General features: G+C 44.9%; 2 protein-coding genes across 4 annotated transcripts in view; both read left to right on the forward strand.

The window, feature by feature from the left end:
- Positions 1-1,534: 1,534 nt before the first annotated feature.
- Positions 1,535-22,535, forward strand: part of LOC100672881 (zinc finger protein 613-like) — a 47,964-nt gene continuing 26,963 nt past the window's right edge. For 2 of the 3 annotated variants that reach the window (XR_010323391.1, XM_010586573.3), the window contains exons 1-5: positions 1,535-1,713; positions 2,126-2,207; positions 4,586-4,794; positions 11,374-11,500; positions 11,756-11,851. Coding sequence is in view for 1 of the 3 variants with exons in the window: in XM_010586573.3 (XP_010584875.1) it covers positions 4,780-4,794; positions 11,374-11,500; positions 11,756-11,851 (238 nt within the window). In the remaining 2 variants the exon portion in view is untranslated. Of the gene's footprint in view, positions 1,714-2,125; positions 2,208-4,585; positions 4,795-11,357; positions 11,501-11,755; positions 11,852-22,535 lie in introns of those variants that run through there. The other variant, XR_010323392.1, reaches the window with a different exon arrangement.
- The window catches only part of LOC104845514 (zinc finger protein 350-like), a 52,315-nt gene continuing 41,534 nt past the window's right edge, over positions 11,755-22,535 (forward strand). Inside the window, exon 1 of the mRNA XM_010586571.3 lies at positions 11,755-11,851. The gene's annotated coding sequence lies outside the window, so the exon portion shown is untranslated. The remainder of the gene's footprint in view (positions 11,852-22,535) is intronic.

A 22,535-nucleotide genomic window follows, 5' to 3' on the forward strand; every position in this document is an offset into this window, starting at 1 on the left:
ATTCATTGCGATGGCCACATGGAACTCACAGACAATACTCAGGATTATGGGGTTTATTAGGACAATAACAGGTTACAATTCATGTTCAGGAATGCTCAGGATACAGTTCTTCCATCAGGAAAGCCTTTTCCCAGCCATGCTCGTCAGCACACCTCCCTGGTCCTCACCCTCTGCCCTGCTCAGGTAAGTGTTAAAAAGCCCCTGCCAGTAAGTTCCCAAAGGCACCCCAGGCACTCAGCTTTCTCAGTCTGTGGGCGGGGAAACCCACTGTGCAGTCTCCTGCTACTACTTCTTGCTGTCTTCAAGGTTACAGCTCATTCTCTTTTAGTCTTCTGGTTTCAGGAGCTCCTCAGTATGGATCTCATGGGTTCAAAAGACAAGCTCTCTGCTCCTGGGTGTCCCTCCTTGGTAGTGGTAGGATCCTCTCTCTCCAGCCTCTGGGATGCCTCACCTCAAGCCCAGTGGGATATCAAAATGGACCCATCCTTAGGTGGGCCACAATTGCCCTATTTGCACAGCCACACCCAATCACTTGGGTGGGAGTTATAACACCATGGTGAGAAAAGCCACACAAAAAGGTGATCCATACCACCTCACCTGCCCTGAGCCCTGTGCACCAGGTGCTGAACTCATCTCTTAAAGGTTGGCATCCCAAGTGAAGGAGTTCCAGTGCGCACCTATACCTGGTACACACAACCTCTGTTCCCACAGCCAGGATCCTTGTGGCCTCAGTGAAGATCATCCTTCACCCTTCACCTTTCTCCACCTGTCAGTGGAAGCTTGCATGTTTCTATGATGCTGAACATGTTTCATTCATGCAACCTTACTAAGACAGACTAGGAAGAAAGGCCTGGCAATCTACTTGTCTTAGTGGCCTCAACATTAGTGGCCTTTCCCCTATGCCCTACTCTAAATATAACCTTTTTTTTTTTTATCCCACCTGCTCTTTTGCACTGTCTGTGAATGCCACTCTCATACAATACCAGTTTCTCCAAGCCTTTTTCTGTCCCTAAAGCCACTTTCTAAAAACTGTTCAGTTAGAATATTTCCGTGGTGCTCAGGTTACCAGCCGTTTGCCTTTTACCTTTCCAAGAGCACGTCTGTGCTGTAGTTTGTTCCCCAACTTTTTTTCTTTTTTTAAACAATACGTTTTAAATAAGGCTGTTTTTTTTCTGCCTCGCCCGCTAAAAATAATTTGATCGGCTCCATTATTTTCCTGTAAAGCCTGAACCACTAAAAATCTATCCATTTTTTGTAAGGGTCGAGAAGACAGGGAATCGGACAGTATTGCTGGCTTTTTCGTTTTTCTGGCCTTCCCTAGCTACTGGCACGAAGGATGTCCCCTTTTGCTCTGTACGGCGGGTATTCAAATATGGCTGCCTCGAGAGCCAAGACAAGCTGGGCGCAGACATATTAACTCGTGATGCAATGCCGGAAAGACCGTTATACTCGCTCCTGCAAAAGCTCCAGGTCCTCGCCGGCCTCCGTAGGCTGACAGATTTTTTTTTTTTTTTTTTTTTGTGCGAGGCGTAGAGACGTAGGATCCGTTTACGGAAGTATTGCAACTTTTAGGAACTTCTGGTGATTCAGGAGAAAAACGGATCGTTGTGTGTTTCTGTCCTTGAAACAGGGCGAAGTAGGTGTGTGGACGTGGTGTCATGAGGACTTGCAAGCTCCTGAGGGGAGCGTCATGGTGGAGGTGCTTGAAGGAAAGTAGGTGTGAGTTCGGTGTATTTGGGGTCAGACATGGGACGAACGCTTTAGTACAATGAGTAAGGCTGTCCGGACTGTTAGGGTAAGGGGACTTTGCAGATCACTCTGCTTGTAAGTGGTGGAGGTGGATATATACGATGAAAGCAGTGTCTGGTTCGGGTTCGGAATTTAATATAGAGTTCAGTGGATTTGGAGCTAGGGGATGAGCATCGTAGGGGATGTCTGGTCTAGGTTTCGCTTATTAAGGGCGTGAGGGTCGTCTGTGTCGTTGGTACAGAGGATTGTGAGGACGGAACTTTGGAAGTCCAGGACCCTAGGAACCTTGGCTTCTGAAACAGAAGGCGGTATATTCTCCGGACAGTGGTTTGAAAGCCTTGATTTTGATAATCATATATTTTCTCTTCTCATCCAGTAGTGGGATAACTGTTGTCTGAAGGACTACTCTACCGCGCTGCCCATCGGTGTAGGGCTACTTTCGCACTGAAAAAGTAGAGGTGAGTCCTTGTGTGTGAGACCTTGTAACTCATAAACTTCAAGTACATGCACACTTTCCGCTTTGCTGATATGAATTGAATTGTATCCCCCAAAAGTAACTTTTGTAAATCCTAACCTTTATGCCCTTGGTTATAACCCTGTTTGGAAATGGGTTGTTTTGTTATGTTAATGAGGGAAGATTAGTGTAGGATATTTTTGAGTCAATCTTCTTTAAAATGTAAAGAAATTAAGCAAGAAAGTTAGTAAGCAAAGCTGGGGAAATATAGCTACCAGACTACTTGGAGATCTCCAAGGAACCAAGAAACAGAAGCCGAAGAGACAAGGACCTTCCCCAGAAATGACCCAGACAGAAAGCCTTCCCCTAGAGCCAAGCGCCCTGAATTAGGACTTAGGGCAGTGGTTAAGAGCTTGGCTGCTATCCAAAAGGTTGACTGCTTGAATCCACCAGCCACTCTTTGGAAACCCTATGGGGCAGTTCTATTCTGTCCTATAGGGTCACTACAAGTTGGAATCAACTGGAGGGCAATGGGTTTTTACCCTTCCTAAACTTAAGAACCTAAATTTTGTTTGTTAAAGCCACCCACTTGTGGTATTTCTGTTTTAGCAGCACTAGTTAATTAAGACATAATTTGGTACCATTAAATGGGGGTACTGCTGTAACAAGTACCTACAATGTGGAAAAAGTTTGGAATTTGGTGATGGGTGGAGGCTGAAAGAGTTTTAAGGTGCCTTTAAGAGACTTATATAAATGGAGTGATGGTGGCATCTGACCTCCTGTTAACTTCACCAGGGGGAGAGACAATCTTCATCAGCATTAGCCCAAAGCTGATTCCTCTGAGGCAGAGCTAAGACATGCCTCCTGTCTTGCCATCTTTACCAGTTCTGACCCTAATCGTCCCTCCCATGGTACTACTTCTCTACTGAGTTTGGTAAATCTTTGCAGTGGCCACACAAAACTCACAGACCATGCTCACTGTTACTGGGTTTATTAGGGAAGTAACAGGTTACAATTCAGGAACTCAGGATACAGTTCTGTGATCAGGACAGCCTCTTCTCAGTCAGGCCTCTCTGGCCCTGGGCCTATCCATCCTTCAACCCCTCAGCCCTTCGGGGTTGTGACCAGACAGGCCTCTGCCTTCCTTGGGCAAGTGTTAAAAAGCGCTTTAGAGCCTCTGATAAGGGCCCGTATGTACGCCACCCTGCCAGGAAACCTCCTACCTGAAAGAGTTCTCCTGCTGTGGGTCAGTTCCCACACTGTCTAACACCAGTCTCCTGGTTCTGCCCCCATTTCTCTGGATCCAAGGATGTACTTCACTGCCATCTCTTCTTTCTTGGTAGTAATGAGGTCCTCCCTCTGCTCTGGGATTGGCTCTCTTTTAAGCCCAGCAAGTTACAAAACTAACCAATCTCCTAGTTAGGGTTCGATACATCTTATTTATATGGTCCCACCCACACCAGGATGCCGTTCACCTTACTGCATTATTATCAATAGCTGCCTAATCCCCTTGGTGGGGTACAAGTACCTTATTTGCATAGTACCCCTCAATCATTTGGTGGGAATTAAAACTGCATGGTCAGAAAGACCACATAAAAGTGATCTATCTCACCGCGTTGGGTTACTACAAATAATACTGCTTTAAATGTTTTGGTATATGTCTTGTGGTTCAAATGTGCACTCATTATGTGGGGATATAAACCTCAGACTTAAATTGTTACTTCTGAATGTATATATAACTTCAGCCTAATAGATGATGCCTAAGTGTGTTCTGGAGACCCTGGTGACATAGTGGTTAAGAGCTATGCTGGCTTAGTAAAAGGTCGGCCATTTGAATCTACCAGGCGCTCACTGGAAACCATATGGAGCAGTTCTACTCTGTCCTATAGGGTCACTATGAGTCGGAATCAATTCAACAGCAATGGGTAAAGTGTGTTCTAAAGTGGTTTTAGAACTTTATAGTTTCTCCAGCAGAGTACTCTTCATTTTATAGTTCGTGCTTTATACAGCGTGTTTAAAATATATTTCTAGACCCTAATGTAAACTTACCTTCTTAAGGCTTCATTGATTTGTTATTCTCACTGAGGGTCACACTTAACCACGAATTGATAGTCTTGCATGTTGTGAGGTAGGGATCAAGCTTATTTTTTTTTCTTTCACATGCATATCTGATTGTCCAGGCATCATTTTTTGAGAAGACATCTCTTACCTATATGTTTGCAAATTCTGAATCTTAGGTTTTATTGCCCTGGGTGTAAAATATTCCCCAAAGAAGGGGACAGTAAACAATATTGAGGGCCTTGTGTTAAGAAGAGTGCCAGGAGCAGTGACAGCACCTGGGCCTGGAGGTAGTGTACTACTCACATTGAATTTTCCCTTCAGCCTACAGGTCCTGACTCCACAGCAGCATGAGAACCACTTGAAGGAAGGAGGAAGAGGTTGCAGGATTTGGGTATTATCATTCTGGGGACACCCTTCACAGGAGACTGAAATTTCCAAACAGAAATTAGAGCTGATCCAGAAAACACAAAGACAGACCTTCCCAGTTGCTGGCAGTGTCCCAAGAACAAAAGAAAATGGTCAAGGCCCAGGTGACTTTTATTTTATTTTATGCTTTTCTTTGTTCCCTGATGGGTTTGTAGAGGCCTGTAAAATATCAGTGCAGTTCATCCGAAAAGTATTAATTTGGAAAAGTAGAAGCTGGAGAGAAATAAATTTAGACTCCAACTTCTAAATCAGGCAGTGTAGATCAGGAATATACTGTTTGTGCGGTGACACTAAAGTATTGATGTTGAACATAACATGTGACTGGGGGATCCGACTCGATGGCACTGGGTTTACTGGGTGGGGATTCCTTGGGTTACATTAGCTGTCAACTTGCATTTAATATTTCTCTGGCTAACAAAAGAGATTCATTGTAATTTAAATGCTATGTTCGGTTTTTGAAGACAAAGTAGATCATTTCCTTGAGAGACTTCCATGTTCCATGAAACTTTTTCCTGAGTAAGTTTCAGTGATGTTTCTTCCTGGGGGTGATGTGGTGGTCAGTGTCCAGTAGAGCAGCATTCTCATAGATGCAAGTAATATGGGACTAGTAGTAATTTTTTTAGTAATAGTAGTATAAAAATGATGGGTGGATTCCAACCTCCTCTAACTTCAGGGGTAGGACAGAGAATCACTGTCATCATCAACCCAAATCTGATTCTCATGAAGTGGAGGTTAAACATACTCGTACCTTCCAACCTTTTTACCAGTTCTAACACCAGCCGTCCCTCCTATGGTGCTCTCTACTTCTTTACTGAGTTTGATAATTCCTGGTTGTAATGGCTACACAGAACTCACAGACCATACAGTTAGGAGATTTATTAGGGAAGCAACATGTTATTACTCAGGATTATAATCAATAGGCTACAACTTGGGATCAATATTAGGAAGCATGTACGCAAAGTCTCCATTCTTAGTGCAGGACAACTCTGTCTGTCTTCTCTCAGCCATGTAGGGCTCCTCTTGACCCCCTGAAGACAGGCACCTCTGGGACCCCTGAGAGCAGGCTCCTCTCGACGCTCTTAGTGCAAGTTCCTCTTGGTCGCTGTAAAAATGGTGTCGGGGCAGTGTCTGACCTCCTCTAACTTCACAAAGGGGATAGAGAATCAAGATTAACAGCCCAAGGCTGAATCTTATGAGGCAGAGGTCAGACATGCCTTCTCCCTCCACCATTTTTACCAACTCTGACACCAACCATCACTCCCACAGCAGTCTCTGCTCTGCTGAGTTTGACAATTCATTGCAGTGCCTATACAGAACTCACAGACCATACTCGTGATTATGGGGTTTATTAGGGAGGTAACAGCTTACAATTCAGGCTAGGAGCACTTAAGGTACAGGTCTTCCATTAGGACAGACTTCCCAGCCGTGCTCATAGGCACATCTCTCCCTGGCCCTCAGTCTCTGCACAAAGGCATTCAGCTTTCTCATTGCATGGGCTGGGAAGCCCACTGCACCATCCACTGTGAGTCTCTCCTGCTAGTCTCTCCTTGGTGTTGGTGGACTCTCTTTCCCGCCTCTAGGGTGGCTCATTTCAAGCTCGGCGGAATCAAAAAACTGAACAATCCCCTTGGTGGCCCACAATTACTCTATCACACAGTCCCGCCCAATCACTTGAGTGGGAGTTACAAGACGTGGCTAGACTGGTGATCTGCGGCACTGCAGTCCCTTGAGGACAGGCTCCTAGGAGCCCCATCAGGACAAGCTCCTTCTCTTGGCTCTTGCCTTGGCCTCTGAGTTGCTCAGTCAAGTGTTACAAAGCTCTATAACACAGACAGTAAGTGCCCAGAGGCACCTCACTCCACCAGCAAGTCTCGTGCCAGAAGACAATCCTGCCCACTTTAGCCACCATTTGGCATACCCACTGTAGCCACTTCACACCATGACCCAGCAAGCCCACCGCTCCTGCTGATGCCAGTCTCCTAGTTCTGACAGTATTTCTCTGCCACTGGACTCTGCTGTGCTTGTCGCTGCTTCTCTCCCTCTTGTGCCTTCTCTGGTGTTCTGGCTTGCTGTCTCCTGGGTCTAGCAGGTTCTTAGCACAGGAAACCCAGGTCAAAAAGAAATGCTCCACTCCCACCTCTTGTTGGTACTGAGGTCCCCTCTTTCACTCCTGAGATGAGTTCATATTAAACCTAGTGGGATGGCAAAACTGACCAAAAGGGTTCCAAACACTTTATTTGCATATTTCCACCCCTACAGTTGTTCCGTGTACCTTATTTGCATTATTAGCAGGCTGTCCAATCCCTTTGGTGGACCACAAGCACCTTTTTTGCATAGCCGCACCCAACCATTGTATAGGAGTCACAAAGACTATGGCTGGAAGGGCCATGTTAAGTAATTAACTACACTGCAAGAAGTAACTTCAGAACCTGTACAACTTCAGGGGGAATAGCAACCAGGATTAGCACAAAGGTAATCCCTGTGAGGTGGAGGTCAAACATACCTCCACTCTCCCTCTCCCACTTTTTTACCAATTCTAACACAAGCTATCCCTCCAATGGCACTTTCTACTTCTCTTCTGGGTTTGATAATTTGTTGCATTGGTCACACAGAACTCATAGACCTTAGTTACAGGTGAGTGGTTTATTAAGGTACAGGGTACAACTTGGAATCAGGATCAGCAGGCTGCAACTCAAGATCTGCTCCAGGAAGTATGTAGGCAGAGTCTCCCTGCTCAGTGCAAGACAGCTCTCTCAACTCTCAGTCCTCTCAGGACAGGCTTCTTTTCAATCCCATGTGTATAGGACTCCTCTCTGACCCTGAGGACAGGCTCTTCTCAGCCCCCTCAGGATAGGCTCCTCTTGGCCCTGCTGTCACCACTGACTGCTGCAGGGCCCGTTCCAGGCCTGTCCCCACCAGCACGGCCACTGTGCCCGTTACTTTCTTCAGTGTCATAGCCCTCAATCCGTGTTTCAGCTGTTACAGGAGATTCCTTGCCTTCTCACTGTTTTTGTTTCTTCTTTCTTCCTTCTGCTTTTTTCTGTCTCTCAAACCTCTGTAGGAATGGCTGGTTATATCTATAACTCCTTGCCAGTTTCATAGTATGCTCATCCAGTGGGCCTACAGAGTGAAAAAATCTCCTTTCAATAGGCCAGAGATACATCATTTGCATAGTATGCCACCGACACTTCATTTGCACAGTCTATTGACCAGTCCCTGGATTGCGCTTATCAGTTGCAGGGCAGGCTGCAGCCCAGGGCCAGACAGAAAGTATCAAACCAAGTTTTTTACAGCTTGCCCAGGAAATAGCAATCAACGTGACAAAAAGTTATCAAACCCTCTGGGGTAGAAAACTTGGGCTGAGGTAATTTCTCTGGATTTAGGGTAAAATTCTCTCAGAGTGTTTTTCCAAAGAACCAAGGCAAAAGGCACATAAAGGAACTCATTTCACAACAGTGCAAAAACAGGCTTCCTGTGGCTCACTCTTTCAGAGTCCCTCATAGACCCTCACAGGAATAGACTAGACAAACTCAGTGGCCACAGGAGATGGACTGGGATCTCATCTGAGGGTCAAATGGGGAAAGATTTCATTTGAAGTTCTCTTACTTGGTCATGGGAATGATTCAGTTCCATGTGGGCATCACTTCCTCAATGTGTGTTGGCCAGAGGAAGCCCTCAATTACTTGGATGTGGACCTCTCCAACATGGCAACTGGCTTCACCAATACCACCGAGACAGAAATAACACCAAATATGTAATCTATTCATGGAACAACATTGTGTCACCTTAGCACATTGTGTAAGAAAGGAGGAACTAGGCCAGTCTGTGCTCACGGAGAGGGGACTGTACACAGGTGTGAATGTGATCACGGGGCTGTCTTAGAATCTGCATGCCACGGGTCTTTCATTCAGTGAAAAATTACTTTTAGTGCAGAGTGAGGTCTTTGGCTGTTTCTTTTCCCTTAACTATTTTCTCTTCCAGAAGTTATGGGTACACGTATGTTAGTGTATGAATAACTTCAAATATAAGAATCAGCACCAAGCCAATTCCTATGAGGTCAAATGTATCCCAGATGTCCACATTCTCTAATCTGCTGTGCCGCTCCATCTCTGACACCAGCCACTCACCCTCTTCTCAGGACTCTTTCCTACTCAGTTTGAGGTCAATAATTCACTGCAGAGTCTCACAGAAATCATGAAATGTACTTACGGTGAAGTGGTTTATTAAGGAAGTAACAGGTCACAACTCGGTTGTTGTTGTTGTTAGGTGCTGTCAAGTTGGTTCCAACTCATAGCGACCCTATGCACAACAGAACGAAACACTGCCGGGTCCTGAGCCATCCTTACAATCGTTGTTATGCTAGAGCTCATTGTTGCAGCCACTGTGTCAATCCAGCTCGATGAGGGTCTTCCTTGGTATCAGGATCAAAAACCTGCAACGCAGGATCAGGGTCAAGGAACCTTTAGGTAAAGTCTGCCTTCTTCAGTGTAGAATAGCTCTCTTGGCTCCTCTTGGCCACGCAAACAAGCAGTCCCTCCTCTCTGTGTGCACACAACCTCTCAGCTGTTCAGGCCTCCTCTCAGTTCCCTCAGGACAGACTTCCTGTTGGCCCCCTCAGGAAATACTCCTCTTAGCCCTGCAGCCTGTCACCACTGTCTCTGCCACTTAGCTTCTTTAAGGCCTGTCTCTGTAGGCTCTGCCACTGGGCCCTTTCCAGGCCTGTTGCTGCTGGCACTACCTCAGGGCCCCTTCCAAGCCTCTCGCTGTCTTCCATGTTACAGCCCTCGTTCCGTGTTACAGCTGTTGTAAGAGGTTCCTTGCCTTCTCTTTCTCTGCCTTTTCTCTCTTCTCTCTTGCCTTTTCTCCTTTCTGCTGCTTCCTGCTTCCTGTCTGAAAAAATTGTAGCTTCAGCTGTAAACACAAACTTCTTGTCATTTCAAGGCTTAGCCCTCCCCCCAGGGCCATGAACTGACCAATCCACTCTTGGTAGGCCATTTGCATAGAGGGCTACAGTGACTTCATTTGCATAGTGTATTGACCAATCACTGCAAAGTGTGTACCAATCATAGGGCAGATTGTCGGCCAGGAGCAGACAAAATATATCAAATCAAGGTGTTTACAACTGACCCAAGAAGTGTAACAAACACTGTAAGGTAGAAAAGTAGGGCAAAGGTAACTCCTTGGGGCTTGGGGGAGAAATCTCTTAAACTGTTATTCAAAGAACCTAGGCAAAAGGCCACATGAAGGAACTCATTTCACCACAGGTTGGCATTCTCACACTATCCATGTTTACTAAACTCCCCTTTATATTCTCTTTCTCTCTTTGCTACATTTTGGGTAATTTCTTCAATTATACATTAAAGTCGACTCATTACCTCTTCAATATATCTGGTATATGTGGTGAATGGAGTTCCTTTATATGGCCTTTTGCCTTGTTTCTTTGGAAAAACAGCTTGAAAGATTTTTCCGGTAAGTCCTGAGGAGTCACCTTTGCCCTAGTTCTCTCCCAAAAAGAGATTGTTACTTTTGTCCTGGTTGATTGACATTTCCTGGGTAAGTTGTAAACAACTTGGTTTGATTCTTTCTGCCTGGCCCTGAGCTGTAGCCTGCCCTGACGTTGGTATGCCCCTTGCAGGAATTGTTCAATAGACTATACAAATGAGGGGAGTTATAGTCTAGCCACACTGACTATCCATAGGAAGTGTCGCTGGCCTACCAAGGGGGGATTCGTCAGTTCATAGCCTTGCCTTGAAGTTGATAATGACTTTGTAGGTGTAAGTAACTAGCACTACAGAGGTTTGTCAGAAAGAAGTAGAAGGAAGAAAGCAGAAAGAAGAAGCAGAGAGAGAGAAGAGGCAAGGAACCTCCTAGAAAAGCTGTAACTCTGGTCAAGGGCTGTAACACTGAAGACAGAGAGAGGCCCAGAAGGGGCTCAGTGGCAGAACCAGCGGTAACAGGCTCAGAAGGGGCCCAGTGCCAGAGCCAGTGGTGACAGACAGCAGTGCAGAGGAGCTGAGAGAGCTGTCCTGCACTATATGGGAGACTCTGCCTTCATGCCTTCTGATCCTGATCTTGAGTTGTACCCTGTTCTTTAATTAACCACTTAACTGTGAGTGTGGCCTGTGAGTTCTCTTTGGCCACTGCAATATATTAATGAACCCAGAATAGAAGTAGAGAGTGCCATGGGAGGGATGGCTGTTGTCAGAATTGGTAAAAGTTTGGAGAGTGGAGGTTTGTCTGCCCTTCACCTCCTAGGGTTCAGTCATGAACTGATCCGAATTGTTATCCCTCCTGAAGTTAGACAGGTTCTGACAACACTGTTGGTACTGCTACTACTCCTCGTCCCATTTCACACTATGCTTTAACTTGTCTGTTAATATATCTACATGTGTGTTTGTGTAGTATATGTGTGTCTGTGTGTAAATGTGAAATGTTTCTAGCTTATGAATAAGATTTTATTGCTACACATTATAGAAAATTCTAATTTCATGAGTGGGTGGATTATGGAATGCACAAATTCAGAATAATTTATTGCAATTTTGCATTTTCTATAAGATATTTAAAAAAATAGGTATATAGATGCAGCAGCCTATATAGAGGAAATGAGCAGAAAAACTTCCTTCACATTTCATTCATATCATGAAAAGGAAATCACTTCATTAAACAGGATGCTCTTAATACAGGAATCACTGACATTCAGTGATGTGGCTGTGAAGTTCACCTGGGAAGAGTGGCAGCTCCTAGACACTGCTCAGAAGGACCTGTACTGGGACGTAATGTTGGAGAACTATAGCAACCTGGTGTCCATTGGTGAGGAAAACCCTCTTGTCATTGGCCTTTCCTTGTTCCGCTGCTAAAATCTTTGGAAGGTCTTCTGGTGCTCTAAAGTGGCAGATGTTCAGTCTACTCTCTGATTCTAGATAAAAATAAGTGGGTATATTTTCCTACTCATAAAAACAATTCGTACATTTTGAAGTTGTTTTTTCACAAATATAATATTCTGCCGTTTTCACAAATCCAAGACCAATTTGTTGACTCTAAGATTCTGCAATTTCCTGTGAACAGAGTGTCAAGTTAGCAAGCCAGATGCACTCTCCAGGTTGGAACGAGGAAAACAATCGTGGACTATACTAGATGAAAGCCTTCGTGTAACCTTTTCAGGTAGGTGATCGAAAAGTGGTAAGTGGGGAAGGCTGTGGAAGTCCAGTACAAGTAAGAGAAGGTGTCACACCTGGGAGGGGTGTCTGAGGATATGTAAAAGTACCTCCATGTATCCCTTTCCCCATGTGAGACCTCATTTTCTTTCTATGAGTTTGAAGAAATATATACTCCTCTTTCTCTTCTAAGACAGATCCCATTTATTTGATCTACCTTTTGATAATTTTGGTTCCATAATTTTCTTCTTCTTAGCATTCTCAAGTGTTTCCGTTCTTCATATCCTTCCACTTCCTTTACTGTGAAATTCACCCTCCAGGCATCTTTCCAAAGATAGAACTTTGAATTCATGACTGCCCTCAGAGTTTGGCATCTTAATCCCCCTTTGAGTAATACTGATTTCATTTCTTAGCATGCAACCCCACTTTGATGTTGCGCCTGTACAGTAAACTGGTCCCTCATTGTGCTTTTATCTGCTTCCTTAGCTTCTCTTGTCCTCCACTCTGATATCCCCATTCCATTTTTTCCTTTGTTCTCCTAACGCTTTAAAGTTTCCTTCATTCTAATGAGTTAATCTGTTTCCTAGAGAAGACTGTCAGATTGTTGTCTCCTTTAAAATTGTCTAAAATAGCCTTTTCTGAATATGTTTTACTCATCTTGGTGAAACTTCCCTGTGAGTTCCCAGTATCTCCAAGGACCTAGGGTCATCTTTCCGGTGCGAAAACTCCAGTCAGCTTAAGTTGTCCTTTAGTACTGTACATCTGAAATCCTAGCCATCCCGGCGGTTACCTTTAATGTTTCCTACCTGCAGGGTTCTCTTCTTTAAAGATCTCTACTCTTCCTGATAATTTTTTAACTAGAAAAAAATTTTTTTTTTTAATTTTTATTGTGCTTTAACTGCAAGTTTACAAATCAAGTCAGTCTCTCATACAAAAATCAATATACACTTTGCTTTATATATTCCTAGTGGCTCTCTCCCTGATGAGACAGCACACTCCTCCTTTCCACTCTCTGTTTTCATTTCCATTCAGCCAGCTTCTGACCTGCTCTGCCCTCTCATCTCCCATCCAGACAGGAGCTGGCCACATAGTATCATTTGTCTACTTGATCCAAGAAGCTCACTCCTCACCAGTATCATTTTCTACCATAGTCCAGTCCAATCCCTGTCTGAAGAATTGGCTTTGGGAATGGTTCCCGTCTTGGGCTAACAGAAGGTCTGGGGACCGTGACCTCCGGGGTCCTTCTAGTCTCAGTCAGACCATTAAGTCTGGTCTTTTTATGAGAATTTGAGGTCTGCATCCCACTGCTCTTCTGTAGAAAAATATTTTCAACATCCTGCATTCTCAGTTCTGTCATAAACCAGATCAGCACTCATATCTACTGAAATGACAATTCAGAGTATAAGAATCAGCCCAATGCTGGTTCCTATGAGGCTGAGATCAAATATATCCCAAATTCCCACTTGTATGTTGTTTCTGACACCAGCTATTCTTCTTCAGCACTGTCTTTTTCTAGTGGGTTTGGTAATCTGTTGCAGTGGTCACAGAGAAATCACAGAAACACCGTATCTGCAATAACAACTTTTAATATGACAGAGATGTTTACTAACAAAGAATGTAAATGACGAAATGCATAGAACAAAGCCTGCAAGTATTTCCTGCAGAGAACCTCAACACCTCAGAGGCATTTGCGTACTCTTCCAGAAACAGACGTTCATTCTCGTCAGCTGGGAAACCTTTTAACCGGGAACTGTTCTGTGATGTCCCTTAGTGGGCTGCGCTATCAACTGCTCTTCTCAGCTGGCTCCCAGTTTCTTCTGGCTTGCTTCTGGATAGTTCTCAGATGGTCCCAGTTCTTGAGTGGTTCTAACTACTCTAGGTCAGCTACAGCTCTAGGCCGGCTTCACAACAGCTTTTGGTGCAGAATTCCCTTAGTGGTATACCCTCCTCTGTGGGTGACCACTTGCTCGTGGTGCCCCAGCTCTCAGAATGTTAACATGTCTTGGCCAGTATTTGGCTTTATACTCTGCTACCATTATCCTAGTTCACTCGTTTCTGCAGCTTCACGTCTTACTGTAGTCACTTCCTCCATTGCCATCGCAGCTCCATTGTTACAGCTCTCTTACCTGGGTCTGAGTGGGCCTCAACAGTGGGCCTCTATGTCCAGAGACAAGCTTGCTTCCTCCTGTTGGATCTCATTGTTCAGTGCCCCCCTGAATCCTCAGCGTTTTTGCCCTTCATGTAGGCCAGCCTTTAAGACTGAGCAGGGTTCCCCGGGCAATCCAGGTAAAGGTCAGATTACACAGGTCTCCCCCAACAGTCAGGGTGAAGGTCAGTTACAGGACATGCTCCACAGCTAATCCTAGTGAATGTCAGTCTGGCCCTTTTCTCCAGCCAGTCCCAGTAAAGGATCAACCAGCCACACTCCCCAGCCAGTCTGTTTGTGAAGCCAGTTGTTTTCTACTAGCTACAGACCTTGTCTAACTTCAAGAGTACAGGTGAGAATCAATATTAGCACAAAGCTGATTCCTATGAAGTGGAGGTCAGACATACGTCCACTTTCCAACTTTTTCACCATTTCTAACACCAGGTGCTGTTCTACCCACGGCACTCTCTATTCTCTGCTGAGTTTGATAATTTGTTGAGCTGGCCACGCAGAAGACACAGACCATATTCATTGTAAAAATGGTGCGGTGGCGCCTGACCCCTAACTTCACAAGGGAGAGGAGAGAGAATCATCATCAACATCAGCCCAAGACTTACTCCTATGGGGTGGAGGTTAGACATACCTCCTCCCTCCAACCTTTTTACCAATTCCAACACCAGCCGTCACTTCCACAGCAGTCTCTACTTCCCTGGTGGGTTTCATAATTCATTGCAATGGGCACACAGAACTCATAAACCATACTCACAAATTATGTGATTTATTAAGGAAATAACAGGTTACAGTTCAGGATCAGGAAGCATGTAGGCAAAGTCTCCCTTCTCTGCAGTACAGCTCTCTCAGCTCTTCTTGGCTGTGCAGGACTCTTGTAGTCCCCAGAGGATAGTTTCCTCTTGGGCCCTGTTATGGATTGAATTGTGTCCCCAAAACATGTGTGTAAACTTGGCGAGGCCATTATTCCCAGTAGTGTGTGATTGTCCACCATTTTGTCATCTGATGTGGTTTTCCTGTGTGTTGTAAATCCTACCTGAAAGTATGATGGGATTATCAGCAGAATTTGGTACTGGGAGTGGGGTGCTACTTTAACAGATAGCTAAAATGTGGAAGCAGTTTTGAAACTGAATGGATAATGGCTGAAAGAGTTTAAAAGTCCCCAACAGTAAAAGACTATTGCCTTGAAGAGAGGATTGGTAGAATTATGGACATCAAAGACAATTCTGGTGAGGACTGCGAAGGAGGTGAGGAGAGCTGTAACACTGGAGATGGCACAGATGGCAAGAAGCAGCAGCAGAAAAATGGCAGCAACAGAACCAGGAAAACTGAGAGACAGCACTGGATTCAACCTATGGTGTGAGAGGCCTGAGCGCCTTTAGCAGGAGGCTTCCTGGCAGAGTGGGCTGTCTCCAGACACTTATCAGTGGAGCTAAAGAGCTTTCAAAAGCTTGCCCGAGAATGGCAGACATGGGTGGTGAGACCTGAAGGGCTGAGAGGCCAAGGAACACTGAAAGCAGAGCTGCTTTAGTCTCAAAGGTTAGGGTCACAACCTGTGGAGTCTCAAAGAGTGGAGTCACCAATCCGATGGACTAGAAGAATGAGGCTACCTAAAGCTGAGGGAGCAGAGTTGCTATTCTAGTGGGCCTGGAAGATCAATCTGAAGCACAGGGCCAAGGGGCCTCTACCCAGAATCAGAAGAGTATGGCCAACACCCAGAATCTGGAGGGCAGGCCCATTGCCTAAATTGTTTCAGAGAACAGAGGATTCTTGTCAAGCCTTGAGAGCTAATATGATATGTTCTGCTGACTTGCTTGGTGACAGTTATCCCTTCTTTCCCTCCAATTTCTCCCATTTGTAGCGGAAATGTCTACCTTGTGCTTTTTCCACCATTTTGGAAGCAGTTAACTTGTATTCTAGATTTCAAAGGTAAAGAAGAATTTTTGGATTTTGGACTTGGAGTTGATTTAAGATTTTTACTATGATATGGTGGGGTGTCGAGGGCACTGGGATGGTGGGGTGAATGTGTTTTACGTGTGGCAAGGACATGAGTTTCTGGAGGCCAAAGGATGGAATGTTATGGATTGAATTGTGTTCTCCGAAAACGTGTGTAAACTTGGCTAGGCCATGATTGCCCATTTTGTGTGATTGTTCACCATTTTGTCATCTGATATGGTTGTCCTACATGTTGTAAATCCTACCATCATGATGTTAAAGAGGTGGGATTAGGGGCGGTTATGTTAATGATGCAGAACTCAATCTACAAGATTAGGTTGTGTTTTAAGTCAACCCCTTTATGGATATAAAAGAGAAAAGTGAGCAGAGAGATAGGGAAACATCATACCACCAAGAAAGTAGAGCCAGGAGTGTGTGTCCCTTCAACCCAGGGTCTCTGCACTGAAAAACTCCTATGGCAAGAGAAGATTGATGACAAAGACCTTCCCCTAGAACCAACAGAGAAAGCCTTCCCCCTAAAACTAGCACCCTGGATTTGGACCTCTAGCCACCTGAACTGTAAGAGAAAAAACTTCTGTTTGTTAAAGCCATCGACTTCTGGTATGTCTGTTATAGCAGCACTAGGTATTGAAGACAGCCCCCTCAGGATAGGCTCCTTTCACCTCATTATGACAGGCTGCTCTCTTGGCCTTTAGCCCTCAGACCTCGGCTGGGTCTCTGCAGTGCTTGGGTTCCTGATACAAAGCTCTTTTAGGTCTGCCAGTAAGTGCCTGTGGTGTGATGAATTGTTTTAATACAGCCTTTTTTTCCATAGTCTTGTGGTTCCCACCTAGGTGTTTGGGTGGGATTGTGCGGGTGGGGTAACTGTGGCCCACCAAGGGGGTTGGTCAGTTTTGCCATCCTGCTGAGCTTGAGGTGAGCCATCCCAGAGGCAGGAAAGGAGAGGATCCTACCACCACCACAGAAGAAGAGCCAGCACGTACATTTGATCTGGGGTCTCTGTGCAGAAAAGCTCCTGGAACCAAAAGACTGAGAGACAAAACTGAGAGATGGAAAGAAGCAGTGGCAGGAGAAGAGACTATCAAGAGACAGGGCAGTGGGCTTCCTGGCCCACGGAGTGAGAAAGCTGATGACTGGGGCTCCTCTGGGGATTTATTGGCAGGGGATAAAAGAACTTTGTAGCACTTGCCCCTAAGTAGGCCAGAGGCAGATGGGCCAGGGAGAGCTATTCCTATAACACGGCTGGGAAGCGGCTGTCCTGATGGAAAAACTACCCGGAGAGTTCCTCAACCTGAATTGTAACCTGTTACTTCCCTAATAAACCCCGAAATTGTGCGTATTGTCTGAGTTCTGCATGGCCATTGCAATGAATTATCAAACCCAACAGAGAAGTAGAGAGTTCCATGGGAGGGACGAATTGGGTCAGAATTGGTAAAAGATGGTGGAGAGATGAGTCATATCTGACCTCCACATCCTAGGAATTAGCCTTGGGCTGTTCATCTTGATTCTCCTTCCTCTGTGCACTTAGAGGAGGTCAGACGCCAGTCCCACACCATTTTTACGATGCCCAGAGACACACAACTCCGCCAGCAAGTGTCTGCCTGAAGGCACTCAAATCTCTCACTCTGTGGTCCAGCATGTCCACTGTTGGCTGAAAGCCTACCACAGCTATCTCGCTTTGGTCCTGGGTTCACTGCTGCCACTGAATTGTGCTGTGCTTTCTGCTGCTTCTTGCAGGACCCCGAGTACAGAGGATGCCCCCAATCCTGCCTCTTCTTCTTCTTGGTGTTACGAGATCTTCTTTCTGCTGTGAGATTAGCTCTATTTTAAGCCCAGTGGCATAGCAAAACAGAGCAATACCCTAAAAGTGTTACATATACCTTATTTGCATGGTCCCACCCCCAGGTGCCACCACTCATCTGTCAGTTTGTTGTACTGTGGTGGCTTGCATGTTGCTATATATGTATATTTGAAAATTACCGGCAGGGTCACCCCTGGTGGGCAGGTTTCAGTGGAGCTTCGAGACTTAACACTAGGAAGAAGGACCTGGCGATCTATTTCTGGAAAAATTGGCCAGTAAAAGCCTTACAAATAGCAGCAGAACATTGTCTGATATAGTGCTGGAGGACGAGTCCCTCAAGTTGGAAAGCACTCAAAACGAGACTGTGCAAAAGCTGCTTCATCAAAGTAGAGTAAACCTTAATGACATGGATAGGGTCAAGCTTTGGGGACCTTCATATGCTTATACAGCAATGGCTGAAACTGAGAAACAGTTGCAAACATCCATTAATAATCAGAATGTGGAATGTACAAACTATGAATCTGGGGAAGTTGAAAGTCATCATAAATCTTGGCTGAAAGCAGAGACTACCAGAAAGATATTTACCTGTGTTTTATTGGCTATGCAAAGGAATTTGACTGTGTGGATCATAAGAAATTATGGATAATATTAGGAAGAAGGGCATTCCAGAACACTTAATTTTGCTCACACGGAACCTGGACACAGACCAAGAGATAGTTGTTCGAACAGAGCAAGTGGATACATCACGGTTTAAAATCAAGAAAGTTGTGCATCAGGATTGTATCCCTTCACCATTCTTATTCAGTCTGTATGCTGAGCAAATAATCCATGAAACTGAACTATATGAAGGATGTGGCATCAGGATTGGTAGAAGACTCATTAACAACTTTCAATATGCAGATGACACAACCTTCCTTGCTAAAAGTGAAGCAAATTTGAGGCACTTACTGATGTAGATCAAAGATGTAGCCTTCAAGATGGATTACACCTCAACATAAAGAAAAATAAAAAATTTTCACAACTGGACCAGTAACCAACATCATGATAAACAGAGAAAAGTTTGACGTTGTGAAGTATTTCATTTTACTTGTGTCCACAATCCATGCCCATGGAAGCAGTCAGGAAATCAAACAACGTATTGCATTATGTAGATCCGCTGCAAAAGATCTCTTTAAAGTGTTAAAAAGCAAAGGTGTTACTTTGAGGACTAAGATGTGCCTGAACCAAGCCATTATATTTTCACTTGCCTTATATGCATGTGAAATCTGGCCATTGAATAAGGAAAACCAAAGAATTGATGCCTTTGAATTATGATGTTGGTGAAGAATACTGAATATACCATGGACTGCCAGAAGAACAAACAAATCTGTCTTGGAAGAAATACAGCCAGAGTGCTTCTTGGAAGAGAGGATGGTGAGACTTCATCTCACTTGCTTCTGCTATGTTAACAGGAGGGATTAGTCCCTGGAGAAGGATATCATGATTGGTAAAGTACAGGGTCGGCAAAAAGGAGGAAGACCCTCGAGATGGATCAACACAGTGGCTGCAACAGTGCCCTTGAGCATAGCAATAATTGTAAAGATGGCGGAGGATTGGGCAGCATTTTGTTCTGTTGTACATAGGGTCCCTATGAGTCAGAAGTGACTTGACGGCACGTAACAACAACTCCCAACAGGATTTCCATGCACTTTATTTGCATTAGCAGCAAACTGTCCAGTCCCCTTGATGAGCCATAAGCGCCTTATTTGCGTAATCCCGCCCAGTGATTGTGTGGTAGCCACAAAGACTATGGCTAGAAGGACTGTATTAAGTAATTCACAATACCACAGTCAGAATTATATGCTTTATTAGGGAAGTAACAGGCTGCAACATGGCATTGGTTGGCCCTTCTTCTGGCCACACCCACTGCCAGTCCTCACTGGGCCTCTGCCCTACTGGGCAATTGTTACAGCTCTGTTGGCTCCACTGACAAGTGCCTGGAGTCATCCCGCTTCTCTGGCAGGCCTCCTACCCTTAGAGGCTCAACTCTCTGTTGCAGATTTACTGCAGATGTCTCACACCATCTCTCACTGTCTTCAGTGTTACAGCTCGTGACCTGTAGTACCGCTCTTTTAGGAGATTCCCTTTCTCTCTCTCTTTATGTATGTCTCTCTTTGAAAACTGTTGTCAGATTGACTGCTTTCATAAGTAATTCAATATTATTGGGTGGCTTTATGCACCCTATTTGCATAGTGGAGCCCTGGTGGCATTATGGTTAAGAGCTCAGCCAGTGAACAAAAGTTCATCAGTTCGAATTCCCCAGCTGCTCCTTGGAAACCCTATGCGGCAGTTCTACTCTGGTCTGTTGGGTCGCTATGAGTCAGAATCAACTCAATGACAACGGGTTTTGGTATCTGCATAATAGAGTAACCAATCCTGGAAGATTGTGGCCCAGTCAACCACTTTTGGCAGAATTATAAACCCGTGGCGAGAAAGGCCATGTGTAAAGCAAACCATTGCACTGCAGCCACATGACGTGCCTGTTGCACTTTACTACTTCAATTGAATTCCTCTGTGTATTCACTAATTGTGCTAACTACACAACAAAGGGAACAAGTAGGGCAAATCCTGCCTCCATTGACCACTGTGGTTTGGATCAGCATGATACCAATTCCCACCTTCCCTCATCTCCATTATCATTCTTGCAAACCACTCATGTGTCACTTCCTCCTCACTGGCCACCTGGAACCAAATCCTCTCCTCCCTCACTACCCAGGGCCAGATCCTGTCATCGATTGCTTCTCCGAGCAAGGTCCTCTCATCCCTGCCTGCTTGGGGCCATGTCTTGTGTGTCCTGCCATCATGGTGTCAAAATACCCAAGTTAGAAGGTTGACAGGTATATCTGTGTAGCCTCGAATCATTTCCACACATTCTAAAATGTTGCCTATTACAAAAAAATGAGGGCACCTTGATTGCTGGAAAATTCCAAAGGCTATCTTTGAAGGAAGGAGCCCTAGTTTTGAAGTGGTTAAGCTCTCTGCTGGTAACCAAAAGGTTGGTGATTTGAACCCAGGAGCCGCTGTGCTAGAAAAAGATGTGGCAGTCTGCTTGCATAAAGAATACAGCCCTGGAGACTCTATGGGGCAGTTCTCTGTCTTACAGGGTCACTATGAGTGAGAATCGACTCAATGACACGGGATTTTTTTTTTTTTTTTAATCTTTCAGGGGACCAAAGACAGAAACCAAGTTGACGTCTTGTTGTTGTTAGGTGCCATCAAGTCGCTTCAGACTCATGGGGACCCTGTGTGGAACAGAACCAAACACTGCCCAGTCCTTATCTATTCTGAAAATCGTTGCTATGTTTGAGTCCATTGTTGCAGCCACTGTGTCATTCCATCTCATTGAGGGTCCTCTTTTTTGCTGACCCTCTACTTTACCAAGAATGATGTCCTTCTCCAGGGACTAATCCCTCTTGATAACCTGCCCAAAGTATGTGAGATGAAGACTCACCGTCCTTGCCTCTAAGGAGCATTCTGACTGTACTTCTTCCGAGACAGATTTGTTTGTTCTTCTGGCAGTCCATGGTATATTTAGTATTCTTTGCCAACACCATATTTCAAAGACATTGATCCTTCTTTAGGCTTCCTTATTTAATGCCCAGCTTTCATGTGCATATGAGGCAATTCAGTGGCTTGGTTCAGGCACATCTTAGTCCTCAAAGTAACACCTTTGCTTTTTAACACTTCAGAGAGATCTTTTGTGGCAGATTTGTCCAATGCAATACGTTGTTTAAGTTTCTGACTCCTGCTTTCGTGGGCGTTGACTGTAGATACAACTAAAATGAAATCCATTACTGAAGGCTATAGTCTTTGATCTTCATCAGTAAGTGCTTCAGGACCTTTTCACTTTAAGTAAACAAGGTTGTGTTATCTGCTTATCACAGGTTGTTAATGAGTCTTGGGTTCTTAGTCTCACACTACTTCTAAACTTTCTCTTAGTCTGTTGTAAATACAACTGAAATGACTTCATTCCCTCAGTGGACTTTTCCAATTCCAAAGCTTTAAATGTTATAATGATTAAAACTCCGGGTGTTCATCTTCTGTAAAAATGGCATAGGGGCCGTGTGTGATCTCCTCTAACTGCACAAGGAGGAAGAATCATCAAGATCAATAGCCCAAGGCTGATTCCTAAGAGGTAGAGGTCAGACATGCCCCCTGTCCCCACCATCTTCACCAATTCCGACACCAGTCATACCTCCCACAGCACCCTCTACATCTCTGCTGGGTTCGATAATTCATTGCAGTGGCCACACAGAATTCACAGACAATACTCACCGTTATGGGGTTTATTAGGGAAGTAACAGGTTACAGTTCAGGTTCAGGAATGCTCAGGATGCAGTTCTTCCATCAGGACAGCTTCTTCTTAGCCGTGCTTACAGGCATGGTTCTCTGGCCCCCAGCCTCTGTGCTGCTGCTTAGGCAAGTGTTAACAAAACTGTGTTACCTCTGCTGATAAGTACCCAGAGGCACCGTACTCTTCCAGCAAGCCTAGTGCCCTAAGGCATTCAGCTTTCTTGCTCCATAGGCTGGGAAGCCCACCATGCTGTCTCATGCTGTCATTTCTCTGCCATTGCTTCTCTAGAGCTTTCTCTCTCTCTCTCTGACTGGTTCCAGGAGCTTCTCAGCAAAGAGAATCCACTCCTGGCCGTTCTTCCTTTGTGGTTATGGGTTCTTCTCCTTCCCACCTCTGGGATGGCTTAGTTCATGCCCAACAGGATGGAAAAACTGACCAGTCCCTTT

The sequence above is a fragment of the Loxodonta africana genome, chromosome 11 (genome assembly GCF_030014295.1).
Source record: "Loxodonta africana isolate mLoxAfr1 chromosome 11, mLoxAfr1.hap2, whole genome shotgun sequence".
Taxonomy (NCBI): domain Eukaryota; kingdom Metazoa; phylum Chordata; class Mammalia; order Proboscidea; family Elephantidae; genus Loxodonta; species Loxodonta africana.